The sequence below is a fragment of the Aulonocara sp. 'chitande type north' Nkhata Bay genome, linkage group LG5, assembly GCF_057382095.1.
Source record: "Aulonocara sp. 'chitande type north' Nkhata Bay isolate Kocher_YH1m ecotype deep benthic linkage group LG5, A_spYH_male_GT1.1, whole genome shotgun sequence".
Lineage (NCBI taxonomy): Eukaryota > Metazoa > Chordata > Actinopteri > Cichliformes > Cichlidae > Aulonocara > Aulonocara sp. 'chitande type north' Nkhata Bay.
In genome coordinates this window covers 30,570,129-30,596,868 of record NC_141348.1, presented here as the reverse complement: position 1 = coordinate 30,596,868, position 26,740 = coordinate 30,570,129, and the positions used below count along the sequence as shown (strand labels likewise).

The 26,740-nt window shown below is 41.9% G+C and overlaps 1 protein-coding gene across 8 annotated transcripts in view; it reads right to left on the bottom strand.

Annotated features, from left to right (window-relative positions):
• flnba (filamin B a) overlaps nt 1-26,303 on the bottom strand; it is a 63,497-nt gene extending 37,194 nt beyond the window's left edge. For all 8 annotated transcript variants that reach the window (XM_086292981.1, XM_086292982.1, XM_086292983.1 and 5 more), the window contains exon 1: nt 25,849-26,303. In XM_086292981.1, the coding sequence (XP_086149107.1) occupies nt 25,849-26,140 (292 nt within the window). In that variant the 5' untranslated portion in view covers nt 26,141-26,303. The remainder of the gene's footprint in view (nt 1-25,848) is intronic.
• Nucleotides 26,304-26,740: the final 437 nt, after the last annotated feature.

Here is a 26,740-nt window from a genome sequence, read left to right as displayed (position 1 = left end):
GGACTAAACATCTTTAAAGAGTGTTTTATAGTTTGAGGTCAAACCTTTTGCCCATCATACTTTCCAGCCTCTCAAAGAAAGCCATATTATGGTAAAGCTCAGGCTTAGACTGCTCTAGAAACAGTTTCAGACTTTGTCTTTGAGTACTGGATCTGTGTGATGTCACTGAGAGTCCCCATTCCTAATATGCTCATCTAATCCAGCTGCTGCTCAACTCTGTTTGAGAGGTGACATTGGCTTAGATGGAGAGGAGGAAAAAACAACAACATTTGGTTTCAGACTGAAGATGAACCGATATTGATAAAGATCATTTTGACTCATACAAAGCCACTAGCAGAGATAATCAGAAAAACTTGTTCTAATGAGTAACTGCTTATAATCCCATTAAAACATCTGATATCAGGCTCTTTTGAAGCAGAGCTGCACGAGGCCGCAGTCTACCTCTGCGAAACGACTTGTTTCATTTTATCCACGCCTTATAAATGGCCTGTGTTGGCGTTTTAATGCGAGCTGTTGACACAGTCGCGACACAGCTTATATCCGCTAAACACGCCACCACAGAGTGTGGGAAATCCTGTGATCCACCCCGTGAAACTTCAGCTCCGCTCCACCGCCAGCAGGACAGCTGTAGTCCCAACATGTTGCGACAGCTCAGGTTTAGGTGGAGCTTTGCAGAGCTGCCGCCTCGCCCAGTGACAACATTTGACTGTGTGCATTGCGACATCCTGCTTTCTACATTTTTAAAAAAAAATTATTATCTCCCTTTTGTGTCCTTTAGCCCTCTTTTCCTGTTTCTCATTGTTCAAACTACATTTGCTTTTCCTCCATCCATCTCACTCTCCCCACCTGCATGAATTATTAACATACAGCTTCTTATCTATGGTTTCTCCCTTTCTTCCCTTCTTTCCCACTCAGACTGTAATGCCACACCTTTAAGTATGTGTGTCACTATGAACTGCAAACACTTTGCCAGTGAACTTTACCCCCAACTCACATATCCACCCAGCTTACTAACGGTTTAATCACACCAGCTGTGACTTTCTGCATTAAGAATTTGTGAGTAACAAAGTGTTACATCAATGCATGAGAAATGCATGATTCACAGATCAAGACCATCCTTTTCTCTCCCACAGCGAGCTTTTGCACAGCCCCTCAGCTCATGAAAGTTGCCATTTAAGGCAGCTTTTGTCTGATTGGCTGTCTCTGACAATTAGAAGGTTTGTACAGAGGTGTGTACATGACCATATAATGACATCCCTACTTTATGATCAGATTCAGAGCAAAGACTAGAAATCAAACTGTCTGGATCAGAGGGACTTTTTAAAATTGTGCATGTTTCCTGTGTTTATATGGAATCGTGACCATGTGTAATGCAACGATCCACTGAACATAAACATTAAACTTCACGTTAAAATTGTGAGACAACAGATGATAGAGTTCGATTTGTGCAAATGAGACAAAGCTACCAGACGAAAACTGTTTTTCCCTCGAGACTGAGCGTTGAGTGTTTCGAGTTTCTTGTGTACTGTGAGGTAAAAACTACCACTTTTGTCAATGAGTCTGGCGAAGTGGAACAGCTTATCTTTTGTCAGAACCAGTTCAAAGAAAAGCCAATGAGGAACCTTGAATCCATCTCAAGGCCAACAGATAGCAATAGCTGTAGTTCCAAAAACACTTCTTTTCCTAAAGAAGGGCACTGAAAACCAGCTTCTACACCTCTGTAGTAATTTTCCTGCTCAATTTATGGGCTCACTACTTATTTTGGACCATACCGAATAAACAGTTCGTAATAATCTTCATACCTCATTTCAAACTGGAGGACTAGCTGTAGTGCTAAACTCCACGCTCATTTTTAGGATGTAGGTTGGCTGAACCTCTGCTCCAACACTTCACATCAGGCTGGGAACTAAACACCGTGTGTGCGCCGTTGTCGACACAGTTTTGTGGGTAACGAGGCTATCACCATGGTACCCCCATTGTTCATATAAAGGTCGAGAGTAGCAGAAAGACTGGAGGGCTTGGGGGGGGGGGGGGGGGGGGGGGGGGGGGGGTTTAAAAAGCAGCCAGTTAAAACGATGATGGAAGGAGCAGAGACAATAAACCCGAGGACCGTTTGTGGCATCTCCAGAGTTCAGCTCGTGTGAGTGCCACAGAGAGCAGGTTACAGACGGCTTTAACCGCTCTAATAATCTGCTGCATTGTTCCCTGCCGGTTAAAGTCTGAGCCCTCCTTTCCCTCCCTCGTGACAGACTCCAAGGTAGCGCTGAGGAGAAGACATTACTCCAGCAGCCAGCTACAAGTCTTCAGCTAATATTTCAAAACAGCAAGAGAAACTCATTATAAACCCTGATGTAACGTTCTGGGTTTGGTCCAAAGAACAAAGCCATAAATACTCCAGCAGCAGCAGCTTGCCAACTGAAACGCACACCTGGGCAGGTAAAGCCAAATTTTCTCACCAGTTCTTCATTTCAAGAAATGACTGAAGTTGTTAACTGTGGCAATGATTTGACTCCATCCAGCCCACAAACCAAGAAATATGAGTCATTTTGCAGTGGTTTTCATACAATGGATAAAGAGATTATAGCAGGATCAAAACAGTTCTGCATGACCCGACCTACAAACCTGTATATCAGAGCCCATTTGGCCTTTTTATTATCTGTACCAATCACACTCCAAACCCAATCCTCTGTTTTGCTCGACACTACTTTACCCTACTCGACAACAAATGTTTGTGAACTACATAAAGTCCCGATGCAAACCTCGTCCTCGTCACACCTACATACAGAATCTGCCGTTAAAACAAAAAAAAAACAAACTATTAAAAGAGCTGACATTTTTAGGCTTGAAACTGGCCAAGACAGAAAACAAAAGCTGCACTCAAAAGAAACTAAATTTAAATCTACAGCAGCATTATTTTGGACCAAAGTCAAACTTAAGACTTTGTTTTTTAAATAGATGTGACCGGTAATTCTGTGCATGCGGTTTATGTCCCAGTGACCAGCAAGTTCATTCAGATAGTTCTTCAATATAACGGACCGTATAAACTGTTTTTTTTTTTTTTTCTTTTCAAGCCAGCTGCTGATATTTGAGACTCTTCTAGAACGACTGCCTTCTCTCCCATGCACAGGTCCCAACTTTGGTGTCACATTATCTACAATCAAGACTGAAACTGCATGACTGCATTAAGTCATGGGAAATATTTTCTCTTCAGTCAAATCCACTTCTGTGATTATCTACAGTTTAAAATACTTTTTTTTTTTTTAAACCCCTTAAACAATATTTTAAATAGTAAATTGAACCCATCTCCCTTCTTGTACCCGTCCCTTACACCATGTGTAGAGCAGGTGAGTGCACTCAGTATTCACAGCTAACATGCCGTAACCATTAAAGGTTGACACGAGAGGTCTGCCTCAACTCCTTCGCCCCCAGCGATAAGAGACTACTGCAGTCGCCACCTCTTTTATTCTGAGATTCATCCATCCACAGCTCCATTCACAAAGTGGCTCACATTTAATACAGCCCGGATCTGCATCACATAAACAATGTTTTAGCCTCTCGGCAAGATGCTCTTCCTGCCCATACCTGCTGATTTGACCAGCTGCTATGGAGACAAAACAATAACACAACAAGGACAGGACTGGAGAAGCAAGTACTGGGATAGTGCCTTTCTTATCTGTGAGTCAAACCTGGACTCTTACAGAAAGTTGCATAATGAGCCCTGAGCGCTTAAGCTGAACTAATCAACCTACTTGCTGACCTAGAACTCCAGAAAATCCTCATCTCACACCCAAGTTACAGACAGGATGGAGAAGTAAACAAAACGTTTACACATAAGAGCCACAATCAAACCCTGAGATCTCTCCATAACTGATTCAGGTTTCCTAACAAAGTAATGTGACGACCAAAGCTATCCCACCTCTACCTATAAAGCTCAGTGCCAGGTACAACAGGTAATTAAATGCAGGTATGGAGAAAAAAAAAAAAACAAAAACCATTACTACCAAGTCAATTTGGTTACATTTTGTCGCCACAAAAGTTCTGATCTATTTAAAATGACTCTATACTCATGACCAAGTTGTCTCCCTTCTAGGATTGCAGCAGGTATTTAAGCTTTCATCCTCACATTTCGCATAATAAAATGTCTGACTTCTAGTGAAACACGACTCATGTCTCAATACGAGTAGAAGCTCCATCATGCTGCTTTGGATAGCCTCAGCAACATCAATTCATTTACTGAAGAGGAGCTGTGTCCCAACTTCAATAATGGACAGTCCAGGATTAAAGTCTTTCGATAGACAGGAAGAACTGGGCACTGCGTTCACTGATGGAGTGGAAAACCTAAACGCCGATACAGTTCAAATCCAGAGATTTCACTTTTCTCCCATTAGACTCCGTAATAGATTCAACTGTATTTTACTGCTCTGTGTGGAGGCTTCAGTGGGGCAAAGAATGGTCCCAACAGTTCTTCCAGTGTAACAGATCAGCTTGTCTGGGGCACTGATTCAATTTTCACCAAGCCTTTTAATAGAGTCTCCCCTTTGCCCATCTGCTGTAGTGAATTAAGGAATGTCAAAGATCACAAGCACAGAGCATCTCCACTACGAACAAGTACGACTGCTACAGTCCTGGAAATCTGAGACAGACATCTGAGAGGTGGCTGAAAAATGAGGAAATGTCCTACGATTAGACAAAAATCAGACACACCATGTCAAACAAAGACCGTTGCACCATGGCAACCAATCAACAGTCCGATCAAAAAGTTTAACCGTCTAACAGATATTAAAATGTGGATAGCTTGTACATCTTAGTGTTCTTGCATGTTGTACTTAAACTAAACATTAAACCTCCACCCCTAGCATTTTGAGCAAACTTCTTTTAATGACTTCAATTTAGGAAATATTCACACAGCTTCAAAGAGGTAGGGAGACATGATAGTTTCAATAAAACCATCAGTTTTAGGTCTACAAAGGAAGCAGAGCATCTGTTTTCTGATAATTCACTTAAGAAAATCACTACAATACAAACTTAAGGGTCATATCACGTCGGACAGCTGACCGCTCAAAACAAGTCCTTTCATATGAAAAGTCACCATAAACCTACGTTGTGATACCAGGCTCTTCCAGCTTTGTATAACTCAAATGCGCTGCGGTTGTTAAAATAAATAAAATTTGTCATAAGCAGAGGTCACTGCAGTTCACTTTCTTTCTAAGCATCTCGCCCTCAGAGGCACGGCTGCTGCACCGCTTACAGCTGTTCCTTTGCACGATGACTTGCAGACACACATGTTCAGCTTCCTACCCAATAATTTACCGCTCAACAGTAGAGAACAGTCTATGCCTAAAGCAGATCATCACACTGATCTCAGCCAACCACACCCCGCCTAAAACATTCACCTGGATGTCCAACACCGTAAGGACTGAACACTGAAACGGCAAATTCCTGTAAATATAATTTAAACCAAATCTTTTAAACCTGGGGCTCTTACAGGGTGACCTACAGGATGTCTGAGCAGTTTCCTGATGTTTTTGATCATTCAAGACAAGCTAAATTTTCAGTTTGAGTCAATTAAACGCTACTAGCCCACAGTCTCACAACAGTCCTGATTCTTCCTTTGGTGGAAGTCTAAAATCTCTTCAGTTGGTGCCAACATGCACGAAGACGCACGGAAGCAGCAACGATTTTAACGATGTCATGCGGTGAGATAACGGCAGAAAATCAAGAGAAATAGCCTGAAGACCAGTGGATGTGTTCAATTTCCTTTTCACCAACACACTGGCCTCAGAATTATAAACTCCAGCTTCAAACCATTTCAAACTTGTGCTTTGAGATTCACCACAGTAAACAATACGACAAAACTTGTTAACCAATTTTATCATTTCCACTTTTCTTGCTGTGGTTAGAGGCCACATGCCTGCTGTTAAATATTACGTTGGGTTTTACTTTGTGCTTCAGTAAGACAGAGGGGTGCTATTGTGGCAAATGTCTGCCAACACCCAAGAAGAAATTGTTAAGAGTACTTTATTACCCAAATACTCAATCATACATTTGTTAATATAGTGTTTGGGGTTCCTCTATAGACTTGTTGAAATCAGTATTTCCAAAGAGTCGAAAGTCTCCAAATATCTTTCAGCATTAGTTGAATTAAACCTGCCCCAGGGGCATGAGCTGTGCCAACCAGACACTGCAAGGACCCATGTTGAAAGCGAAGTGAACGAATATGTTTTAACACAGATTTTAAAAGGAACCATTTTTATGGCAGGTTGCAACATCAGCAAAAAGACAAAAAAGTAAATTTAGGTGGAAAAATAAATTTGAAATTTGGTGGCAAAAGTAAAAGTTTGGGTGGAACTGGACAAAGGATACCTGCAGTGGTAAACAGGATGTGGAGCTACCGCGTGTGTGGTTTGACCTCTGCTGCACAGATTCCTGAGTGGTGAGATCATCAACTCCATCGCCCACCCCCCACCCATCCATCTACCAAGCCTGTAAATCACCCTCCACCCTGCTGAGGACCAATGGATGGTGGTAGAGGAACAAAAAGCCACACACACACACACAGTATACATCTGAGCTTCAGTTTAAAATAACTATAAACACACACACTCAGCAGGAAGCCTCTGCTGCTGTCAGATCAATTATTAACACATAATTCACACAACACACTGCCAGGAAACATGACGCACGCAAACAAAGACACAAAGATGCATGACATTCCTCTGTGCTGAGAAACGGACGACACGTTCAGCGATAACGACCGTCATTCACAGGGTTTGGTTTGGGGGTGGATGTGGTTGAAATCAGGGTTGCAATAATAATTCCTGAGCAAAAATGTGTGCAAATGTACATAAAATAGTCTTAAAGTCTTCATTTTTGTAGAAACAAAGTCGTTTTAGGGGCTAAAGTTAAACCCAAACAAACTCCAATCACCACATCGTGGTGGTCAGCTGCAGTCACAATCCTGGAGCCACATCAATGACGATCCCACAGATGAACGTTTAAAATATAAAAGATTTTGATTGTTTTATTGTAATCAAGCGTTGTTTGCAGAATAAAACAAAATAGTTGGAACCACTTTTTCAAAAAAAAAAAAAAAAAGCATTAAAAATAAGCCTTTTTCTCCGCAGACATATCTACGAAGTAGCAGAGATGAGTAAAACCTTTAGCAGATGTTTATAAAAATTAGTTTTTAGGTCTCCAGTGGGGGTTTAGTGAGCTTTAAAATGACTAGAAATCAGTTTTCAACTTCCACTGCTAGACATCAGGTCGGCGCTCCAAACTGGGGCACCCATTGATGACATCACCGCATGATGCATTGGTGTAATAAGAGTGGCGCCTAATAGGAGTCACATGAATCATGCACCAGCAGCTCAGAAGGGGTGATCCCAGCAACAAAATCCAGATTACAGGCAGAGAGAAGAAAGCAAGAGGCTTTTAATGTCTTTGATTTGGGTAATGAGCGGTGAGCAGGATACAGAGTCTGTGTCATTCTGTCTCTCTCTCCGTCTTTAATCTGGTTTTGGTTGGGCACAAACAGCTGCACAGACACAGATCAAAGACTAAGTTTGCTCCCATGTTCTAGAGAGTCGTTCACAGGGATTCCGAGTGAATGAACCAAATGATGAAAACTGGATAGCGTCCAGCGTCTGCAGGCAGTTTACCAAGCAGCAGAAATGCAAGAGCTTGTGCACCACAAACAATAACAGGCCTAAAACTGAGCTTTGTGGGACACCGCAAGCATGATGTGCAACACAGCAAACAACAAGTATGATATGGACAAAGAGCAGAAGAAATCTGAAGGTCAGAGGAGCCACAAGAGAGCTCACTAACCAGCGCAGAGCTGCCCTGTCATTAACACACAAACATCTGGCATGACGTCTGCATGCATAAACAAGACGCACACTGACAAACACACTGCAGCGTTTAGCCCTGCATGACCTCACCCTGCTGGTTCCCAGGCAATGATGTCATCACAACCAGACCTGCCATGTGGTGAGGAAGAAGAGGTTGATCGAGAAGAGAAGAGAAAAAAGGGAAAAGGGGAGAAAACTGGAAAAGAGTTAAAGTGGACATGCAGCCACAAGCTCGCACACAAAGACGAAAGCAGCTGAAGGTTCAAAAGCTCCTTGAAGGGTTTGACAAAACCCTCAGGTGATGGTTGTGGAGGGGGAGGTTCAGACTATGTAACAAGTCCAAATATAAGAACGCACTTTTGTGCAGCTGTGCTTCATTTTCCACTTCGATGGATTACAGCTTGTGTGACAGAACTGGTGATGAACATCAATTAAAATAAAGTCAGTAATAGAAATGAGTCAGTTAAACTACCGAGTACACCAACACAAAGTCCACTGGAGTGCACTGGACAAACCTGTCATTACCTCATATGTATTAAATAACTTGAGACCATTTCTTGTCTTAAAATAAAAAAAATAAAAAAAATAAAAAAAAATCCACCCCAGCCCAACATTACTCTACAGAAATGATCAACTTATTCACAGTTTCTGAAGTTAAGGCAGCCTAAAAACAGCCAAAACTCAGATAGGAAAAATAACTAAAACCAGACTTGTTTAGTGACTGGATCATTTATTTATTTATTTTTTTTAATATATAGAAAAACAGGAGGAAGAAGAAGAGGGGCAAAAGATTAAAAGATGAAGAAATGGAGTGAGTAAGACGAGAAGCATTTGGGATATTTGCAGCTGAGCCAGGCTGCAGGAGGTTCACCGCAGTGATCATCAGTGAACAATCCTCAGTAAACCATCACAACCCCCCCCCACACCTCTCAAATTAAACCTACAACTAAATCTAAAACACGCACTGAACTCAGTCTGCCTGCATGTGCATCTGTGTTTTCAGACCCAGCAGTGTATCGTCTTCCTGTCATTCTGATAGTCATCATTAACTAAATATTTGGCACACAGTGGCTGCGCTAAACTCTGCGTCATGTCTGCTGCCACTACACCCAGACAAAAGATCACACTTCCTGCATCAAAAACAGCTCAGCACCATTTCACAATGACAGACGACATGACAATAGCTCCCCTTCATAAATGCATGATCAGCTGTGAGACAGTCCAGCGTCTGTGTGAGTGTGGGCCATTTTTCACCTCTGATGATACCGCAACATAATTTAAATCGGTCTCCATTGTTCCTGTTCACAAGTTTCATTGTTAGATATCTGAAAACACCCAAACAGTCAGCTGATAGGATAGTTGGACACGACGATCAAACCTTTATTGGGTTCAGGATACTGTGCCATGTTTTTGTTTTTCCAACATAGCGCCACTTAATCTACTGTAGCTGCATCACTACAATACCCCAAAATGAAAAACAATCTGCACAGTTTCCTGTAAACTGAAATCCCTTTTTCTAATCATGTCTATTCAAACCAAACCAAAAGATTTCCACATGCACATGCAAGAGGTTTCAGTCAGAGAAACACATTGGGCACCTTCTCAAAGAGGTTTTAACCAGAGCTAAAGGGAGTTTGGGGTATTGTTATAAATCTTTCTTTACTATAAGTGAACAAAGTGTTGGTGATCAGCCCCAGAGGCTCACAGGAGTCCCAAAAACCTGGAGTTCGTTTTCTGTCTGGGTACCCAGCCATCGTTCAGATCATCAGAAGCTCAGTCCACCTTTTATGTCACCATTGGAAGATTCCTGAAAGCAGCCAGACCAAGAGGCCAGTAGAGGAACTGCAGCTTATAGTGCTTCCCACAATGGCTTCATTTTATTTTCCTCACAAAGGCACCAGTCTTTGTTGGAATCGGACTCGACAGGTGAGGAAGTGTGTGAACTTACCACCCATAGAGCCACAATAGCCTTATTAGGGGGAAATAAAAAGCAAATATCCTTAAAATGGCTGATTTTAGAGCGATTGTGTTTGTCATTCTGTTCCATGCTGACAAATTTCCTTCAGTGCTAAATAAAATTAAAAGAACCCAATTAGAGGAGCATAAATAAGTAACAAGTCTCAACTGTGACAACTCCAATCAAAAACAGGTGAAACTGTAGTAAAACCTCTAAATGTTTGGTGGATTTCAGCTGACATGTGCTTCTTTAAAGCTTCTCAGTGCAAAAACTTTTTTGTTGCATTTACAGCCGAAACAAACAAAGGTACTTTTCTGTGTGCAGAGAAGGGGCGAGCATGCGTGTAAGTCGATATCCCGGCCGCTCTCGTGTTACCTTTTCTGCAGCCACACTGAGGCCCGGGTCTCACACACATTAGCGTGGGAGGGAACGAAACTATAAACACCACAAACCCTTTATTTATGTGTATACATTAAACATCTTCAAGGTCGACATCAAATGCTACAACCGCACCGGGGGATCGTCCAATCAGAGCGCGCTGCCTCACATGTTCTCAGGCGCAGAAACTCGCCCTGGGGCCAGTTTTTTTTTTCCTCCTCTCTCAAATCCTCAGTTTGAGGAGATTTCAGTCACATCTGAATGAGACATTTGGCACACAGACAGCACATTTTAGCTTTGTGTGTTGTTGTGAGGCTACACTGGATTTTAGAAATGTCAGCACTTTATGTGTGTTGCATTATTACACTTGTTATTTAACCTACTTTGTGCAAAGACAGGGAGGAAAAAAAAAAAAAAAAAAAAAAAAAAAAAAAAACGACATCCTGTGAGAACACTGACATTTTTAGACAAGAGCCTTAAGTGCAACTCCTATAGTGCAGTTGACCAAGAAGCATCCAGTCAGACCTTTAGATACTTTGAGTTAATACGACATTTTTAGCTCAAATTTTCACCACCAGGACAGTATTTTACTAGCACAGTTTTGTTGTCAGGGTGTGTGCTGCTGATATTTTACTTTCGTTATTTTTGTTTAGCCCTACCAACATTTTAACAAGAGGCTTTGCCTTTTCTTGGGTCAGTATCCCAAAGAATGAGTAATTTTAATAACATGATTGCTTCATACAGGCAGCTGTACAAACTCCCGGGACTCTGGTGAACCCATGCCAATAGTAACAAAAATAAATAAAACAATACTAATAAATGAATAGATGGACATTGAGCAGTTTTAAAAATTAAAAAAAAAAAAAAAAAAAAAAAAAAAAAAAAGGGGGGGGCAGAGAACTACGTACTGGGGGAAATCCTCATTACAGAAATGTTCTTATGACTCGCCTGGTTGATTCATTCTGATATAAAGAGCAGTTTTTAACTTCTTCAAATTTCTTTAACAGCTTTAGATAATTCACAATGATTTAAACCTTCTAGACTTAACAAAAACTACCTTTACCTCTTCAGACAAACCAGGATTACACCAGTGAGTAAACCGACCGTCTATACTTAGACATTATTGCTTCTCAGCGAGGAGATGCGTAAGGTGGAGTTGAAGCTGGACCCCTTTGGATCAACAGTTTCAGCTGGCCTAAAGCCGAACGACTTTTCCCAGTAATTTTAGTATCAGACAAATGCTGTAATGCAATAAAATCATGACAGTTTCCCAAAGTTGTGCCACTTTCCCAACACAAGGATTTGAGCAAAATCGTGAAGAGCTCCTCCAGTTAAGTCAGGAATAGAAAAAATAAAGCTCTTACTCTGAGAATCTTTGAGCGTTTCACAGAAAGTTACTTCTTCCAGTTTGCCACTTATACCATAACCTCACAATTTTAGACTAGACCAATAACACTGCAAAGAGTTTACATGGTCCAGAGTTACCCGGTCTCCACAATAACCTCAGTTCACAGGCTCTGAGGAAGAAATGTATAATTAAACCCACCGAATGACGAGGAGAACTTGGGGAATGTGCTGGTGTTTTTCGCACTGGTGGTTTTTATAGTGTGTTAGCGCGAGCTTGCTCTGACAGCGAAAACATGAAAGCAGTTTTGTCTTCCCCTACAAAAAGAGAGAAAAAAAAGTGCTTTATGTTCCAACACCTTGGGTCATGCTTCCTTAATTTCTCTAATGCCATCCTTCAAGGTTGAAGAACCAAAGAATAAAACACTGCAGATGTTATCCAGATTTATCTAGTTATGCTTCTAGTTTTGGACTTATTGTATGTGACACATGCTGTGATCTGGTTGCAATTACTGATCTGGTTGCAGTTATTCTCAGTGATGACACACAACTCTACAGAGGCTGTAAACAGGGAGCTGAGGATGAGACTGCGGACTTGAAAACAACCTCATCTGGATGGCCCATGTTTCTGCTCCTCTACATGCTGACACAGTTCAGTCAAGCCACAGTAGCAACATCTGCAGCGAAGAGGAGCGAAGGCCGGAGCCATAAATATGACACCGCCATGATGGCTTGTTCTCCTCCTGGAGGATGGAAACCAAGGAAGTGAAACAGATGAAGGAGCAAACAGGTTTCGGTAAGAGTGGAGCGATGAGGTTTCAGTGAGCGCAAACACGGCCAACTTAAACACTCCTCCGTCCAATGACTCAGACACAGGAACCCTCCGAGAATCCTAAAAGCTCCAGTTTCCAAAGGAAATGAAAACAAATCATGAACTCTGCACTTAATTATTATGTTTTAAGTGCTGTGCTCAACTAAAAATCCACTGCTGTTAAATTTAGTACGAGTGTGAAACTGATTCTCTTAAAAAGAACATTTAATTTTAGAAACTTGGTTCTGGAGACTGACGCTGGTTAGTCAGCCCAAACCAAGTTTCTGTGAGGTCACCTAAGAAGATGTTTGAAAGCAATCCTCATCCAATCAGCAGCTTACACGACTGATGTGGAAACTTAAAACCAGCACAGACCTTTAGTCATTAGGCTGATATAACTGAAAAGTTGGGTTTAATTTATCATTTGTAACTTTTAATATTTATTTATTTATTATTAAATGTAATGAACACCAAAGATCGATGGGCAGCTGTGGCTCAAAAGGTAGACTAGCTCATCACTAGATCCTTCAGGCAAGGATGCACTGAACAGATGTTTGGATCACCCATTGAGTGATTGGGTATCCGAGACAACGGGCCTGATGCAAGGTCTTTGTCCCTCAGAGCACATCAAAGAACTCAAACTGATATCCACCCACTTACATTTGAATGACAGTAGGATAGCTCGATACTGTATATGAATGCATTTAGAGAAAACTGGCAGGTCTCCATTTCATCCACAACAGATTGAACGCATCTAATCCAAAACATTCAATACTGAAAGTGGTCCCCAAGTGTATATGGGGATAACGCTGAAGGAGAGGATCAGCCAAAGACAAAGTGAAAAGCATTACCTGGTTTCTGTCACAGAACTTCTATCATCACATCTCACAAGAGTTCTTTCCTGAACACCCTGAAGAAAGTCTTCTGCTCCCATCAAATACTGTAATAATTTTACACCAGTTTTCTGATTTATACAAGTATCACATACAGTTCATTAAATGATCAGAAATGACAAGAAGAGGTGCACATTTATTCAGATAAATTTTTTATACTTCTTTAATTGAATGCTACAAAAAGAGTGACTAAATGTTCTGTAAGGTTGTGATTCCCGTGTGCTGCAACGTCACCTGCATTTCCTCACAGAACAATCTCTGACCTTTCTCATGGTACCTGAACACATCATGAGGCATGCTCCTAATGCTCCAAGTTACGTGACACTTCCTGTTTATTAACACCCATACTCATCCGCCACCCTCAGGTTACTTCGGCCAATCAGCAGCTCTGTTTACTGAGGTTGCCATGACAAGTAGGAAGAATGCGTCTCACTGGCCCGACCTTGAGGCCTTTCTGCCAGTGTTATCAATCACTCCTCTGTGTGTGTGCGTTCAGCCCCCACACCTCCATCTTTGCCTCGATACCGACTGTTCTTCACAGTGATGAGACTCAACAACAATGTCACCAATTCAGTTTCAGCCATTTCTGGTTTCTATGAAAGTGTTCATTCTGGAGCCACTGAATAACTAACCTTAAGAAAGTCTGTCAGTGAGCCAAAAATCACAGAGAGAGTCTGTGGCTGAAACTGAACATAAATGAGGATATTACAGTTTGAATTACTGTGAACTAATCAGAGTCAGGATGGTTGGGTACCAATGCTGCTGCACTGTTTTGGTTTGGTTTTTTGCAGTCATGTTTTCCCCATTATTCCAGGAAAACTAAGAAATCTCGGTCAGAGACTTTCTATAAAGTCTCAGTGCCTCATGCCATCTTTCAACATTTAGATGGCAAAGCTAATAAGCAGCAGAAATATCGGCCAGTGGCATCAGTACATGCCATCTTAGTGAACCTGTCAGTAGTAGTTGCTAGTGTTAGCTGATAACTTGACCCTCTTGTACAGGTATGGTCACTTCTGACTTTAAAAATAAATAAAAAAATTTTACAGCAGCCAAAACTCCAATGCCGACACCACAGTGGTCATGTCCACCCTTTGCATTAAGCATAAGGTGTGGCTGATTCTCAGTTATTCAGGTCATGGTGATCTTACGAGCTTAAAAGGAAAATACTTAAGTCCAGTCACTTAAGTTCTAAAACCAAAAAAGGTGGCGAGTCCCATGTATTTACCCTAAGGTATGAACCCTACAGAAGGTCATTGACCCATTACTGATCATCTGTGTTATCACATCAGACAGCGTGGAAAAAGGTGGGCGTCATTACCACCAGAGGTTTCGGGTTAAACGAGTAGATATCCCACCAAATCACATAAACTATTGAGGTCACCTGACACAAGTTGCGAGTTGGGGTTGAGATGCTTGAGAAGGGATCTCAAGTCTGCATTTGTAGGTGGCTGTGAGTTTGTGTTATTCAGGGGACAGAGACGGCCCGTTTCGCTCGTCTTTCAAACCAACCGTCTCCTCAGTCCAAAGTGTGAATTCTGGCATCCACGAAAGAGTGGCCTTTGTCCTTTAGACGTACAGCTGAGTTTGTCGAGATGATCTTCTCACACAGCTGCGTTTCTCCCATTAATGTACTCGCCAGTTTTGCTGGCATCAAGATTATGATCAGGTCCAGGCCGGCGGAAGATTATAAAAACCGCAAGTAACATGACGTGCATGAACAGTTTCAGAGTTTGTGCTTCAGTGACTCTTCGACTGACAGCCGTTTCTCTTATCTGTGTTTTGAGCTCTGATAAAAAGTTTAGAGTGGTAAACTAACACACAAAAATGAAAACAGAAAACACGTCAGAAACACATCCAGAAATCTGTGTCAAAGCCTGAACTTTAAACCGAGACCTGGCAGACAGAAACCAAACATCTATCAGCTGTCAGAGTTCAATGAGGCGAGCTGGACGTGGACTGTTGTTGATACACATCACCATGGCAACAAATGGCCAAAAGAGAAAGGGTGAACTCAAGAGTGTGAGAGTGCGTGCACGGTGAGGTTTCTGCTCCCAGAGAGGAGCAGCCAGCCAGCAGATTAGCTAATATCTCCCCGAGGGAGGCAGCACTAAATGCGCCGAGAGCGGCCCGACGCTCGTCAGCAGATATGAAGACGATGCGCATCTTCATTATGGATTTATCTGTCAATGATTAGTCATGTTACAGGAGTGTCAAATCCATTTAGTACAAAGTCAAGACTCAGAATCAATAAGTCTCGACTCCCGTTTTTCCAGGAAGTGTCAAGTTTTAAATTCTTTCATTGGAACATTTTTAGAAAAGCAGAAGCCTGACTGGATGTAAACGTAATTGCTGCGCACTCAAAAGAAAAAGTGAACATTTGTCTAAGATACTGAAGGGTACAGACTACACATATACAATATTGTATATTTGGGTCAGAAGGACTCAGTTTCGGTGTAAAAAGCTAGCTATTCCAGGTGGCATTAGATGAGTTTTTTTCCCCAACTTTCAAAACATTAGTCAACATTTTCCTGTGACAGTTCCCAGAGTCCTAAGGCATTCCAGTCAGTCGTCCTTCCACGCAGGTAGCAGTAAAAACAGCAGGACAAGAAGAAATCTAATCTTGCAGATCCAACTTTGTGTCAAGGTCCAGAAAGACTAACACTTTCAATACAGGCGATTCTTTTTATACAAGTGTGGCAGCTCTGAATTCACTAAACGTCATACAACAAGTGTGTTGAGGTCTTCTATGAGTTTACTGAACTCTATTGAGTTCCATGTCTGATCAGTCACATTCAGGGGGTCACGCTAGGTGAAGCAAAGGATAAAAGCAGGATTTTTTCATTTTTCCCCCTCATTTGTGTCTCCATCCCGCCCATGACCTAACAGTCAACCTCAGTACGCCATGCTCGAGTACAATAATTTCCTAAAATGTAGCTGGATGACAGGAGCCAACAGAGGACACAGCAGTGCATCTTTTGCAGAACAGTTTTAATCTTTGAGGTATACTGTCAATTAGGCGTGGCATCGAGCAGGACAAGAGGAGGAAACAATTAGTTCTTTGTTTTAATAAACCGTTTCAGTCCCTTCACTGTGAGTGTGGGGCATTTTGATTAACAGTAGATCAAAGTATAAAGATTTCACACCATCTCACATCTGTTGTGAGACATGAGAAACAAAGACTCGAAAGAGCACAAAAAACCCCAAAACAAAAAGCAGGACTGATTGTCTGCTGCCGATTGAACAACCAGGAAAGTTTGACATTCTGAAAATGCAAACAGAAGTGGAAAAATTCTCCCACTGAAAGCTGGGGTTGTTCTTGGAAAAACAGGGCCTGGAGGCACCACAGGTTAACTCTGCATGTAGAAGAGGTCACGCCGCCTGATTAAGGTCACACCTGAAAGCTACAGATCCCGTCAGGCCTGTTCTCACCTGGTTCCTCTCACACTGAGGCAGATGTAGAACAGCACTGCAAACAGGGACAGAAACCAGTTGAAGGCAGGATTATTCAACTAAATTTACCAGCACAGGTGACGTCATATTCCTGACACAATAAATGAAGAAACACTAATCGGGGCAAGCACAGGCTAAGAAGAGCATGCAAGCAATGCTAGCTTGTAGAGTGTTAGTAATGATCAGACAGGGACATAAAACAGACTACAGCTACTTCTCCATTCCAAAACACAAGCTTCCATTATATGATTTTGTGCAATTACACAAAAGCTGCACTAGAAACAGGAAGCAGAGACATTTCAGGCTTCCATAAAAGCAAAACGTTATTTAGAACTTAAATTTTGCTCAAGTGACAGAACTGTCACTCTGAAGGCAAGGCTGTGAATATTTAAAGCTACACCTAGAGAAAGAAGCACCACTATCTTATGTGCTCTGGTGCAAGGTTATCCTGGTAGCAATGTAGCCATTTATCTTTCACAGCATGCAACCATCGAGGTACCCGTCTCGTCTGCATTTTACTTTAAACATAAAATGTTATGCAGAGCGTGTGAATTTATCCAAACAGTTGTTCTTTTGTTCAGATGTGTGTTTAGTTTTCACACTTGAGTCACACCAGTAGCAGGAAAGCCACTCAAGGTAATTATATGCACTGCAAGTCATTTATGCAGCTTTAATGTTGGACATGTATAAAAAAAAAAATAAAAAAAAAAGATAAAAAAAAAGTATTTGGCTCAAGGCTAAATACTTACCTCTGCTCGCCTTACAATTTGTCCCAGGTGGTTTGTTTAATTGGTGGCGTTTAGCACTTCTGTCATGCATTCACGCTGGTTTTGCACAGATTTCCATCCAGTGTTTCCAAATCCTAAATTTGTTTTTCCATGCAGTTATTCCTCGTTTCAGCCTCAGCAGAAACCTGATAAACTAGATGTACACAAACTGCTAATAACAACGCAACACCTCCATTACACCCATCGTGATTTTTTCCAACTCCATATTGTTAGTCTATAAGCTTTGCATGATTCCCAGTTCACACTAATGCCATTTGTTTCATTCAGGGCCACAACACATCCCCTGGGTTCAACTGCCTGAAACTATTGCCTTTCGGCCATCTTTCTACTGTTTGGATGCCCCTCATGGTCAGACATGGCCCATCTTTATAGCAGTTTGAAGCAGAGAAGAACTACTTGTACAAACAAGCATGTTTTAATGAGCATGCGCTGTCTGCACACACGGGGGACTAATAAAAGCGCTATACAAATACAGGCCATTTACCATTTACTGTGTCACAATGTGTATAAGGCAAAGAACAGCTAAGAAGCCCCAGTGACTCAAACTGTTTTAGCCAACATAGGATTAACAGATGAGCAAGATAATCCAGATGTTTTTCTCCAACTTAAACTGATCACGTCACAGCTACTCCATAAATCCATCAGCTTTCCCAATCATGATGCAGCACACCGGTCTGCACAAGTGGATGGGCCAACGCCTTCACACCTCTCAACTCACTGGCCAATGTCCAAAAAGAGGTAGGCAAAGAAAGTGTGCATATAAGGTGTCGCAATCTCAGAATGATGATTCCAGCTCCAAACAGACACACAAGGTTCATTCAGGGATAGATTTCTCTCTAAGGCGGTAAAGATTTGCTTCTTAAATCAAACTCCTGTCAGAGGATAAACACGGCCTCTGCAGAGATTCGGGAACCTGCAGAAAAAGCGTTACAACACGGCAACTTCGCAAGCTCCAGCTTCATGAACAGTTTTCACCTGAACCATGCTGCAGAAACAAATTAGTCATCTGGACCAGACATTTAGCCGGCTGCATTAAATGTATTCATTCACACATACACAGAAGTTCAACTTTCAAGTCCAGTCAAAGTTTATTTTTAAAGCACATTTTAAACAACCTCAGTTGACCAAATGTCTACCAGTTAAAGAGAATGTACACTATAAAATAACCACTAAACACAATATACACTTAAAAACCAAACAAACCAAATAAATAAGAGACTGTTCTTGCTTGTTTTTGGGACTTGCTGAGCAGCATATACTGGCTTTTATTATCCACATAAGTTTTTAAGAGTGTTGAGGGCCTGGGCAGCTTATATGTGAAAAGGTGAGTTGCTCCTAAGATTAGGAGCTACCACTGAAAAAGCTCCATTGCCTCTGCTTTTAAGCCCGGATCTGGTAGGATTGTAGGGTTTCACTGCGGTTGCACTGCCTAACGAAGCTTAATAGTTATTCCGTAAACTATTAGGAGTTAAATATGAGTGATTTCACTTTGATTGTCCGGCATATCTAAAGGCCACGATGCATAGCTGAATTAAGTGGAAGCTGAGATGCAGAGGATGGGGGCAGAGGCACAAAGACAAAATACGCCAGGAAACCGGTGGGTGTTCCTGTGTTTGCTGCTCTGCTGCCAGCTGAGGAGGAAACCCGCTGCTGTACAAAGTAGTGCTTTTTTTCCCTTCGTCTTTTTTGGTCAGCCAACCCAAATTTAGCATTGTTGGTGTGACATTAGCTCTGTAGGAAATAACTACATCTTCAAGCTGACGCCAGTGTACGAGTTTCCAATCGCCAGAGGTTAAGAAAAAACAAACTACGCCACAATCAAATGACTTTAACGTCTAGACGGCTAAGCTCGTGATCTCTCAGTTCAAAGTCCAGGTAACTTGTGTGACTCCATCCTCCTGCTTACAAACACCTTCTCTGTGACACTGCTTGAAAACTGATAGGCCTGTTCTAAAAATCATACCCTGCTTTATCCTCTTCGAGCACTAATGAGGAGGCAATATTTACTGAATCAACATCACCATGCTGTCAGTGAGACTTGAAACCAGCTATTCAGACAATAAACTAATCAGGAAAGTGTTTACCAAGGTCGTAAATAAGATTCAAGTCACTCCAATTCTGATTTTATGATAAAGGAAATTTCTTTGGCAAATTAAATAAAAGACAGAAAATTTAAGATTGCGGTGAGAATCTAAGCATACAAAACCGAGCAGCTGTGGTGTAATCGATGTGCTTTATTGCTACCACTGTGACATTTGGTGTTTAAACATGACACAGATGCCCTGAACCCCGGCAGTCACTGAAAGCAGTCGACTGAGGAACTATTGATCTGCCTGGAGCTCGAGGAGAGGCAGAAGAGAGCCTGAAAGCACAGCGGCAGCTGTCCCTGAACCAAAACTTAAAATTAAACAAAGTGCATTCAAGCTCTGAAGAGGTCGCACGCACTGAAAATATTCAGTGTGCATTAGAGACAAAAGCCAGGGGCCTTCTTCAGGGGTCCCCACACCACAGCAATACATTAACAGAGCTGAAAAGGATGTGGAGTTACATCACTTTGGCCACATGCCAGTCTGTCTTCTCCACCCTCCCAGTCTGATGAGCAACTCCGTGTGGAGTCACTTCTGGTTGCTGAAGGGTTTCCTAACCATGGGGCTGGGTTGTGATATGAGCTACGAGCTTTGAGATGGCCTCGCCTCTGTGACGGAAACGAGCTTCCAGTATGCAGTAAGTCACATCGCCATTGGAGGAAATTCAGTTTTATTCAGCTCACCACTTATTTTTTGTGGTGGGAAATTAGCTTGTCCCTGAAGCTTGCACTGAATCTGTAGTTTCTCCTTCAACCAAACCCTAACCAGCTGCTCACCGACTGAGTTTTAACCCTTTGAAAGCAGAGTGGGAGCAACCTTTTCAAAAACCCAGTGGTTTCTGGCATATTTCAGCCTGCTCATGTAACAAAATAACTGTCTGCGCATCAGAAGTTAAGAGTCATTGCTGCAGTGTAGCTTCCCTTTGAAAAACACAAAAAACTACTGATATATACTGAACTGTGAAAACCCATCATTAAGGCTAAAGGGGAGGTTGCCTTAATGATGGGTGACAAGTCACTTTGTGGTGACTTTTCAGCTTTCCTTTTTGACATTTATAGTTTAGGACCAGTAAACTCTTCCCTAATCTTTCAATAAGACATTTTTAATCTTAACAGATCGGTTTAGTGAAACTTTGTGCTCCATTTTTGTTTTATTTAAGAGTTTCCTCCACACGAGACGCAAAACATGCGCTGCACTTTTGTGGCGTGGTCTCAGGTGCAGACCCTTAACGCAAACACGTAAATGGAGTGAAAGTGTGCAGGTGAGAGGGTGACGAGTTTAAGGCTATGTCTACACTAATCCGGATAAATTTGAAAATGGCGTTTGTCTAAAAACGCTCTGCGTAATCTTAGTTTTATTGGTCACGACTGCAACACATGACTAAAATACGTCATCGTTTTCGAAAAGGCTCCAGGTTCGTGGTCCACGCTGACGTGAAAACAATGTTTTCAAATGTATCTGCTTTGGAGAGCGTTTTCAAAAAGCTCAGTTTTCCTTGACCAAAAACGCCGTCTCAGTGTGGACGGAAGGCCAAATCTGAGAGAAAAAGATGAATTTTCAAACGAAAGCGTATGAGTGTGGACATGGCCTAACCGAGCTTCCACACGCCTGCCCTCCCTCACCCCTTCCTACTTGGCTCATATGCTCCACCTGTCATGGTGGTGAGGTATCTGACAAGCTGTCGGCACCTGTGAAAACACACCGGAGCCTCTTAGACGTCCAGGTGGGACCTGAGCACATTTTCACACTGATGTCGTGTGGACTTTCTGTAAAATGCGTCACAGTGAACTCAGACTACCGAGTATTGCACTGACATGCAAACATTTGTGAGATGTTACATGTGTTGCGAAACACGACTTTTAAAACGAGCCAGTACTACCTGTGCCACAGATGGCACGCCCTTCAGACTGCAGCTGAACAATAAAAAGTGAAAGCAGCTGGAGCGCTGCGCATAAATGAACAACCAGACGTGCAAGAAGGTGGTTTTGGATCAGCTCCAAATGGCCTGTCTGAGATCTGGACATGCTTCACTTCCACAAAACCAGAGTCAACGTGCCGTTTAAGCGTTCATTTAAAAAGCTAATCTAATGTTAAATCCACCTGGTGATTATGAACTCCACAGCTAACAGGCTCCTTTTACCCCATGAAGAAAAATGAAAACAGGTTTGACCCAGAGATGTGCTGAAAGTACATCATTCCCTTCTCCTTATCTGGCTTCACTTATTCCAACATCGATCAGGTTAATTGGAATAACCGATAAGCCAGCTCAGGGTTTATCAATGTAGTTATGAGCACGTTCACCTGAAAGAGGAAACCATGTGACTGCCCAGTAGGCAGCCGTACCTGCTGATCTCTCTTCCTATTCTGAACATAACGTGCGGTGGAGCAGGTGAAGTCTGCAGCACAAATTCCCCCCCCCCCCCAAATATGAATGAACCACATTTTTAAACCTGAAAATTCAGGATTAAATCCTGCTTCATCGTGCAGGCCTCTGATGTCCTACTCTGTATCTGCAGGTTTACGAGGGCCATTAAAGCAACATGATCACATGAACTCATGACATCACATCAGGATAAGAGATGGATGTCAGAATGAGAGATCAGCAGTTTGAACCCTTTCTCTGTTACAACAGAGATATTCCTGAACACACAGAGTTCAACAACTTCTGTTTTGGAACAAATTTTTCGACCAAATTTAGCCATCAGCTAACCCTTTTGTATTCAAAACACTTCCTCAAACCTAAACCCGTAAGGCAGGCCGATGGTTCCCATCACTCAAGATCTTTGATAGAAGAGAGCTGATCTTCCTTCAGCTCTCTCTCTCACCAATAATCAACTACTACTTAAACAAGAGTTTGTTATAATGAACACACTATAGGTTACATAAAGTCACTGTCAGCAGGCACTAAATATTTGCCTTCTTCATAAAAGGAGGTAATCACAGTCTTCTGCTTCATGTCTGAAAGCTGAAACAGGACCAGCTCTGCCCAACTGTGTGCACGTCCCACCCAGTCAGGCAGTCATTTCCTTTCAAGTGTGGAAAAACCAACTGTCCACCACAGCGTTACGTAGCTGAACGCACTCCGACCTCAGCTCACTCGGCGTGGTTAGTTTTTTAGGTGTCTCCCTCCCTCTTCAACCAGAGTTCAGATGGAGACGTCTGATTAGGTATAAAAGCTGCTCTGGTCTCAAATGAACTCGAAAGCAGGCTGTACGCAGCTCAGCTGTGGAAACGCGACACATTCAGGCTTCTGAGAGACGTTCTGGACACAATCTGTTAGTCTAAAGTTAACCACTCGTTTAATCTCAGCAGCGGCAGGTCATTGAGTTATTTTAGACTCAAACTGCACTTTGATTTTATTACGAAAACTGCTTTCTTACATCTCAGAAATATCACCAAAGCCTGACTCACTATTGTTATTAAAAACAGAGTGCATTCATCTCTAGCTGGATCAAGGTGATCCCCCCCCCCCCCTCTTACAAAAAGATAACCAGCAGCTTGTTCAGGACTCTGTCAAAACATTAAAATAAATGAGGTACAGCTATTAACTCATGCTCTGAATCCATTTCATGTAATTAGTGGTGCTATTTATAAGAGCTGAACAGGCAGGTGACCTTCAGGTGAAAACGGCAGATAAACATTTCGTCAGTTTGTCAAGGACTCTTATTTTTCTGTGTTTTTGTTATTATTTGTTATTATTATTTAATATTAGTGACTTTTGTCTGTTATGCCCTTTTCAGCCTTCAAAGTATGACACTTATAAAAATAGAAAAGGCTAGAATAGCCCTCTACTGTCATTGTACAAGTACAATGAAATACTGGCACTGACTCGACTTGGTGTCACGTTTTGTGTTTTGTTTAACTGAACGATTCTTGAACAGGATGTCGTGCTGGACTGAACGCAGCTCCAATGAAAAGACCAAAACTCACCGTCTGGGAAACAAGAACCCAGACTACTCGTCACATCACAAAGCACACACACCTGGTCCTGCCAACAGGTAACCACAGGGAGGAGATGAGATCATTTTGCCTCAGAGATGACACCGACTCAGGCTGTGAATCAGCTCGTTGACACAGACCAAGGATGGGCACCAACCTCGGAGGACAGGAGTGAAGCCAGTGCACAAAGTGCAAACGCATTTAGTGAAAATCAAACGGCAGCCGCCGCTTTACTCGGCACTGCTGGGATGGAAATTTGAAAATACCAGTGTTGGTGCAGATGACTAAATTCTTCTTTCATTTTGTTTGGGATTAAAATCTCACATTTTAAATGTTGAGATTTTTTTTTTTTTTTTTTTTTTTTTTTTTTTTTAAACACAGGAGTAAAAAAGAAAAATCTTTGACCAGTTTGACTACAATTCCCATAACAGCTGGGAGAAGGTCCAACTTTCATACATGATGCCTCCAGTTTGTTTTAAATGTAGGTTTTCTGTTATGAATGTGTGAAAGCCAAACTGAGGGAGCTAAAACTCATGGGGAAAAAATATATAAAGAAAATACACCTCTATGAAAGATTGGAGAGATTCTTCTGTTATTTTGTCCACCATTTACACCAGTATGAACAGCAAAACAGCTCAGCACCCTCAAAAAACATGAGCAGAGAGCCAATTAAGCAGCTCTCTACCTGACACCAAACACCTTAAAATGTCTCAGAGCAGAAATAACCATCCATATGCACAGAGGATCCAGAGACCATGAGTTTAACTCATTTTCATTCATTTCATAAATGAAAACTCAGGTACAAGAACAAAAAGGTGTCCTGGTAGTAACGAGCTTTTGTTTTTCCAAACTTTCAGGGACAGGTACTCTTGCTTCATCAAGTTTATGCTGATTAATCTAATTATTTAGAGCATTTAGATTTGCAGTGAATCACCAAGCACTGAGATGAGATGTGCAAAACAAGCTAAAAGGGAAGCAGAGGGAATTCAAAAAAATTAAATTTATTTTCTCCTCTATATCTATCTATATCCATTTCCTCCCCACTGACTCATCAATTTCATGAGTGATGATTAACCCTCTAAAACATTACCTTAAGGGAACAAAAATCTACTATTTACAAAAGGGACGTAAACTACAAACAATGGAAATTAAATTCAGGTGTGGTTAGTCACCCAGCAAAGAGCAGCTTGTAAAGAACACGAAGCAGAATGACTGCAAAGCAAATCAAAAAAAAAAAAAAACTGGGAAGGGGGGGAAAGAGCTCTTGAACATCATTCAGCTCTGACTTTGATTTCTTTGAGTCCGAGGGTGAAATATTTGAGGAGACTTGAGTTCTCCACGAGGTCGGCCTCATTAACACAGGTGTGTCCTCACCTCTGTGGGAGACTGCTCATTAAAAACACACTCTGCACCCACAACACGCCAAACTCAATTCAGAAATCTGTCACTTAACGCTGCTGTTGACAGAAAAACAAAACCATTCACTTAATCAGAAATTACCCTGAATGCCAAGGCCAAGTTTACACCCACGTTTCTACGACTCTCACACGACCCAGATTTAAAACGTTAAAATAAATAAAAATAACCTAAATTTAAAAAGCAGTCCAAGTATTTTTGATGAGTTTACGCCGAATTAAAGGACATCCGCTAGTTCTAAAGGTTTTATTAAATCGATTCAACATTACTTTAATATCGCAGATAAACGCGCGACATTATTAAAAAGATCATTTATCGACGACGTTTTGCAAGGAGTTCTTGTCGTACACTGCTCTACACGTACAGAAGCCACCGGGAATGTGAATTTATTAAATTACGGATAATTTAAGCAATAACGTTTCTTCTACCTTTTGCTACAGGCTTACTTTGAGTGCATAATGGTGAACTTTATCAGCTTTTAAGAGACTCAAGTTCCCCAATGCCTCACCTTGCTAACCAAACGCTACCAAGCGGGCAATAGCGGCGCCGTGAAACTTACAAATCTGATATTTTACAGAGAATATTTGTGCTATCTGGGTTAAAAATCTCTGCCGAATTGAAGTGTGTGTCCAAAATTATCAAAAATCTGCATTTGCAGTCAGGTGCGACGTTTGTTCTCGCATAGAAAAGCCAAAGATATAAAATGCCTGAATTTTAAATGGTAGCCCGTGCATTCCAGGACAGAAGACGGGGCGATGAGGCTTTAAACCTGGAATAGTGAGTGAAAACTGGATGAAAACTTTACTCTGAGAAGAAATATTGGATATTCCAGTATCCCTGTCGTGTGCGGACTCTTTTATTATGTTACAAAGTTTTGTCGGAGGCGCACAGCTGAGGAGGAAGCTTCCAGATGAATGAATGGACCCGGTACTCACCTATGGACACAAGCTTTATGTTCTCCTTTTCCAGGAACTCAAGAGCCACCGACACGTTTTCCAGCTTCATCTGCCTGAAGGTGGGCCTCGGGTGGTACTTTCTGTACATCTTCTTGTGACTGAGGACCTCCAGCAGGGCGATGAGCCTCAGGCCGTCGCCCAGGTCCAGCTGCAGATCCACGATCCGCTTGTTGACGCACTTCAGGTGCTCGTTGATCCAGCGGGTAAAGGTGTTCTGCTGGATCTTCTTCCACGGAGCGTCCTCCGCCAGGTCCTTCTCTGTGGCCGGCATCTTTGATAAGTTTCCTCGCTGACTGTGTGTAAGTCTTCTGGCACGGAGATGGGTAAGAAATTACAGAAAGTTAACCGGTAAGCCTGCTGTGTTGCCGCGTTGTTTCCTCGGAGCTGCTGCAGCTCGGTCTGAACTTTCTCCGCACTAATGCCGCTGCGTTCAGGTGCTGCTCGGATTAATCAGCTTCTTCTTCTTCTTCTTCGCGTTTGTCTGAGTTGCTAGTCACCGTCAGCGACGTTTTACCGCCTCCCAACGGCATTGAAGTCCATTAAAGTCTATTTATTTTCCGCACCTTGGACACAGATGCAGACACTACACACAGAGTAGTTATAGATTCGGTTTGAATATAAATACATGTAAAAACATAATTTCATATTTCTTCTAGTTAATAACCTTTGTGTCAATGAGTTTCACCTCACATTCTGTAAATTTAGTTATTTATTTTGCATAAACCTTCATTCATTTGAGTTTCAGGCCCTCACACATCCATTTGGGTGGGTTGAAATTCGAGGCTTTATTTTTTCCAGCATTTTTAAGCCCTCTTACCTTTTTATTACTGTGGTCTGGCAAGGTTACATGTGAGAGGATGGACCTTCATAA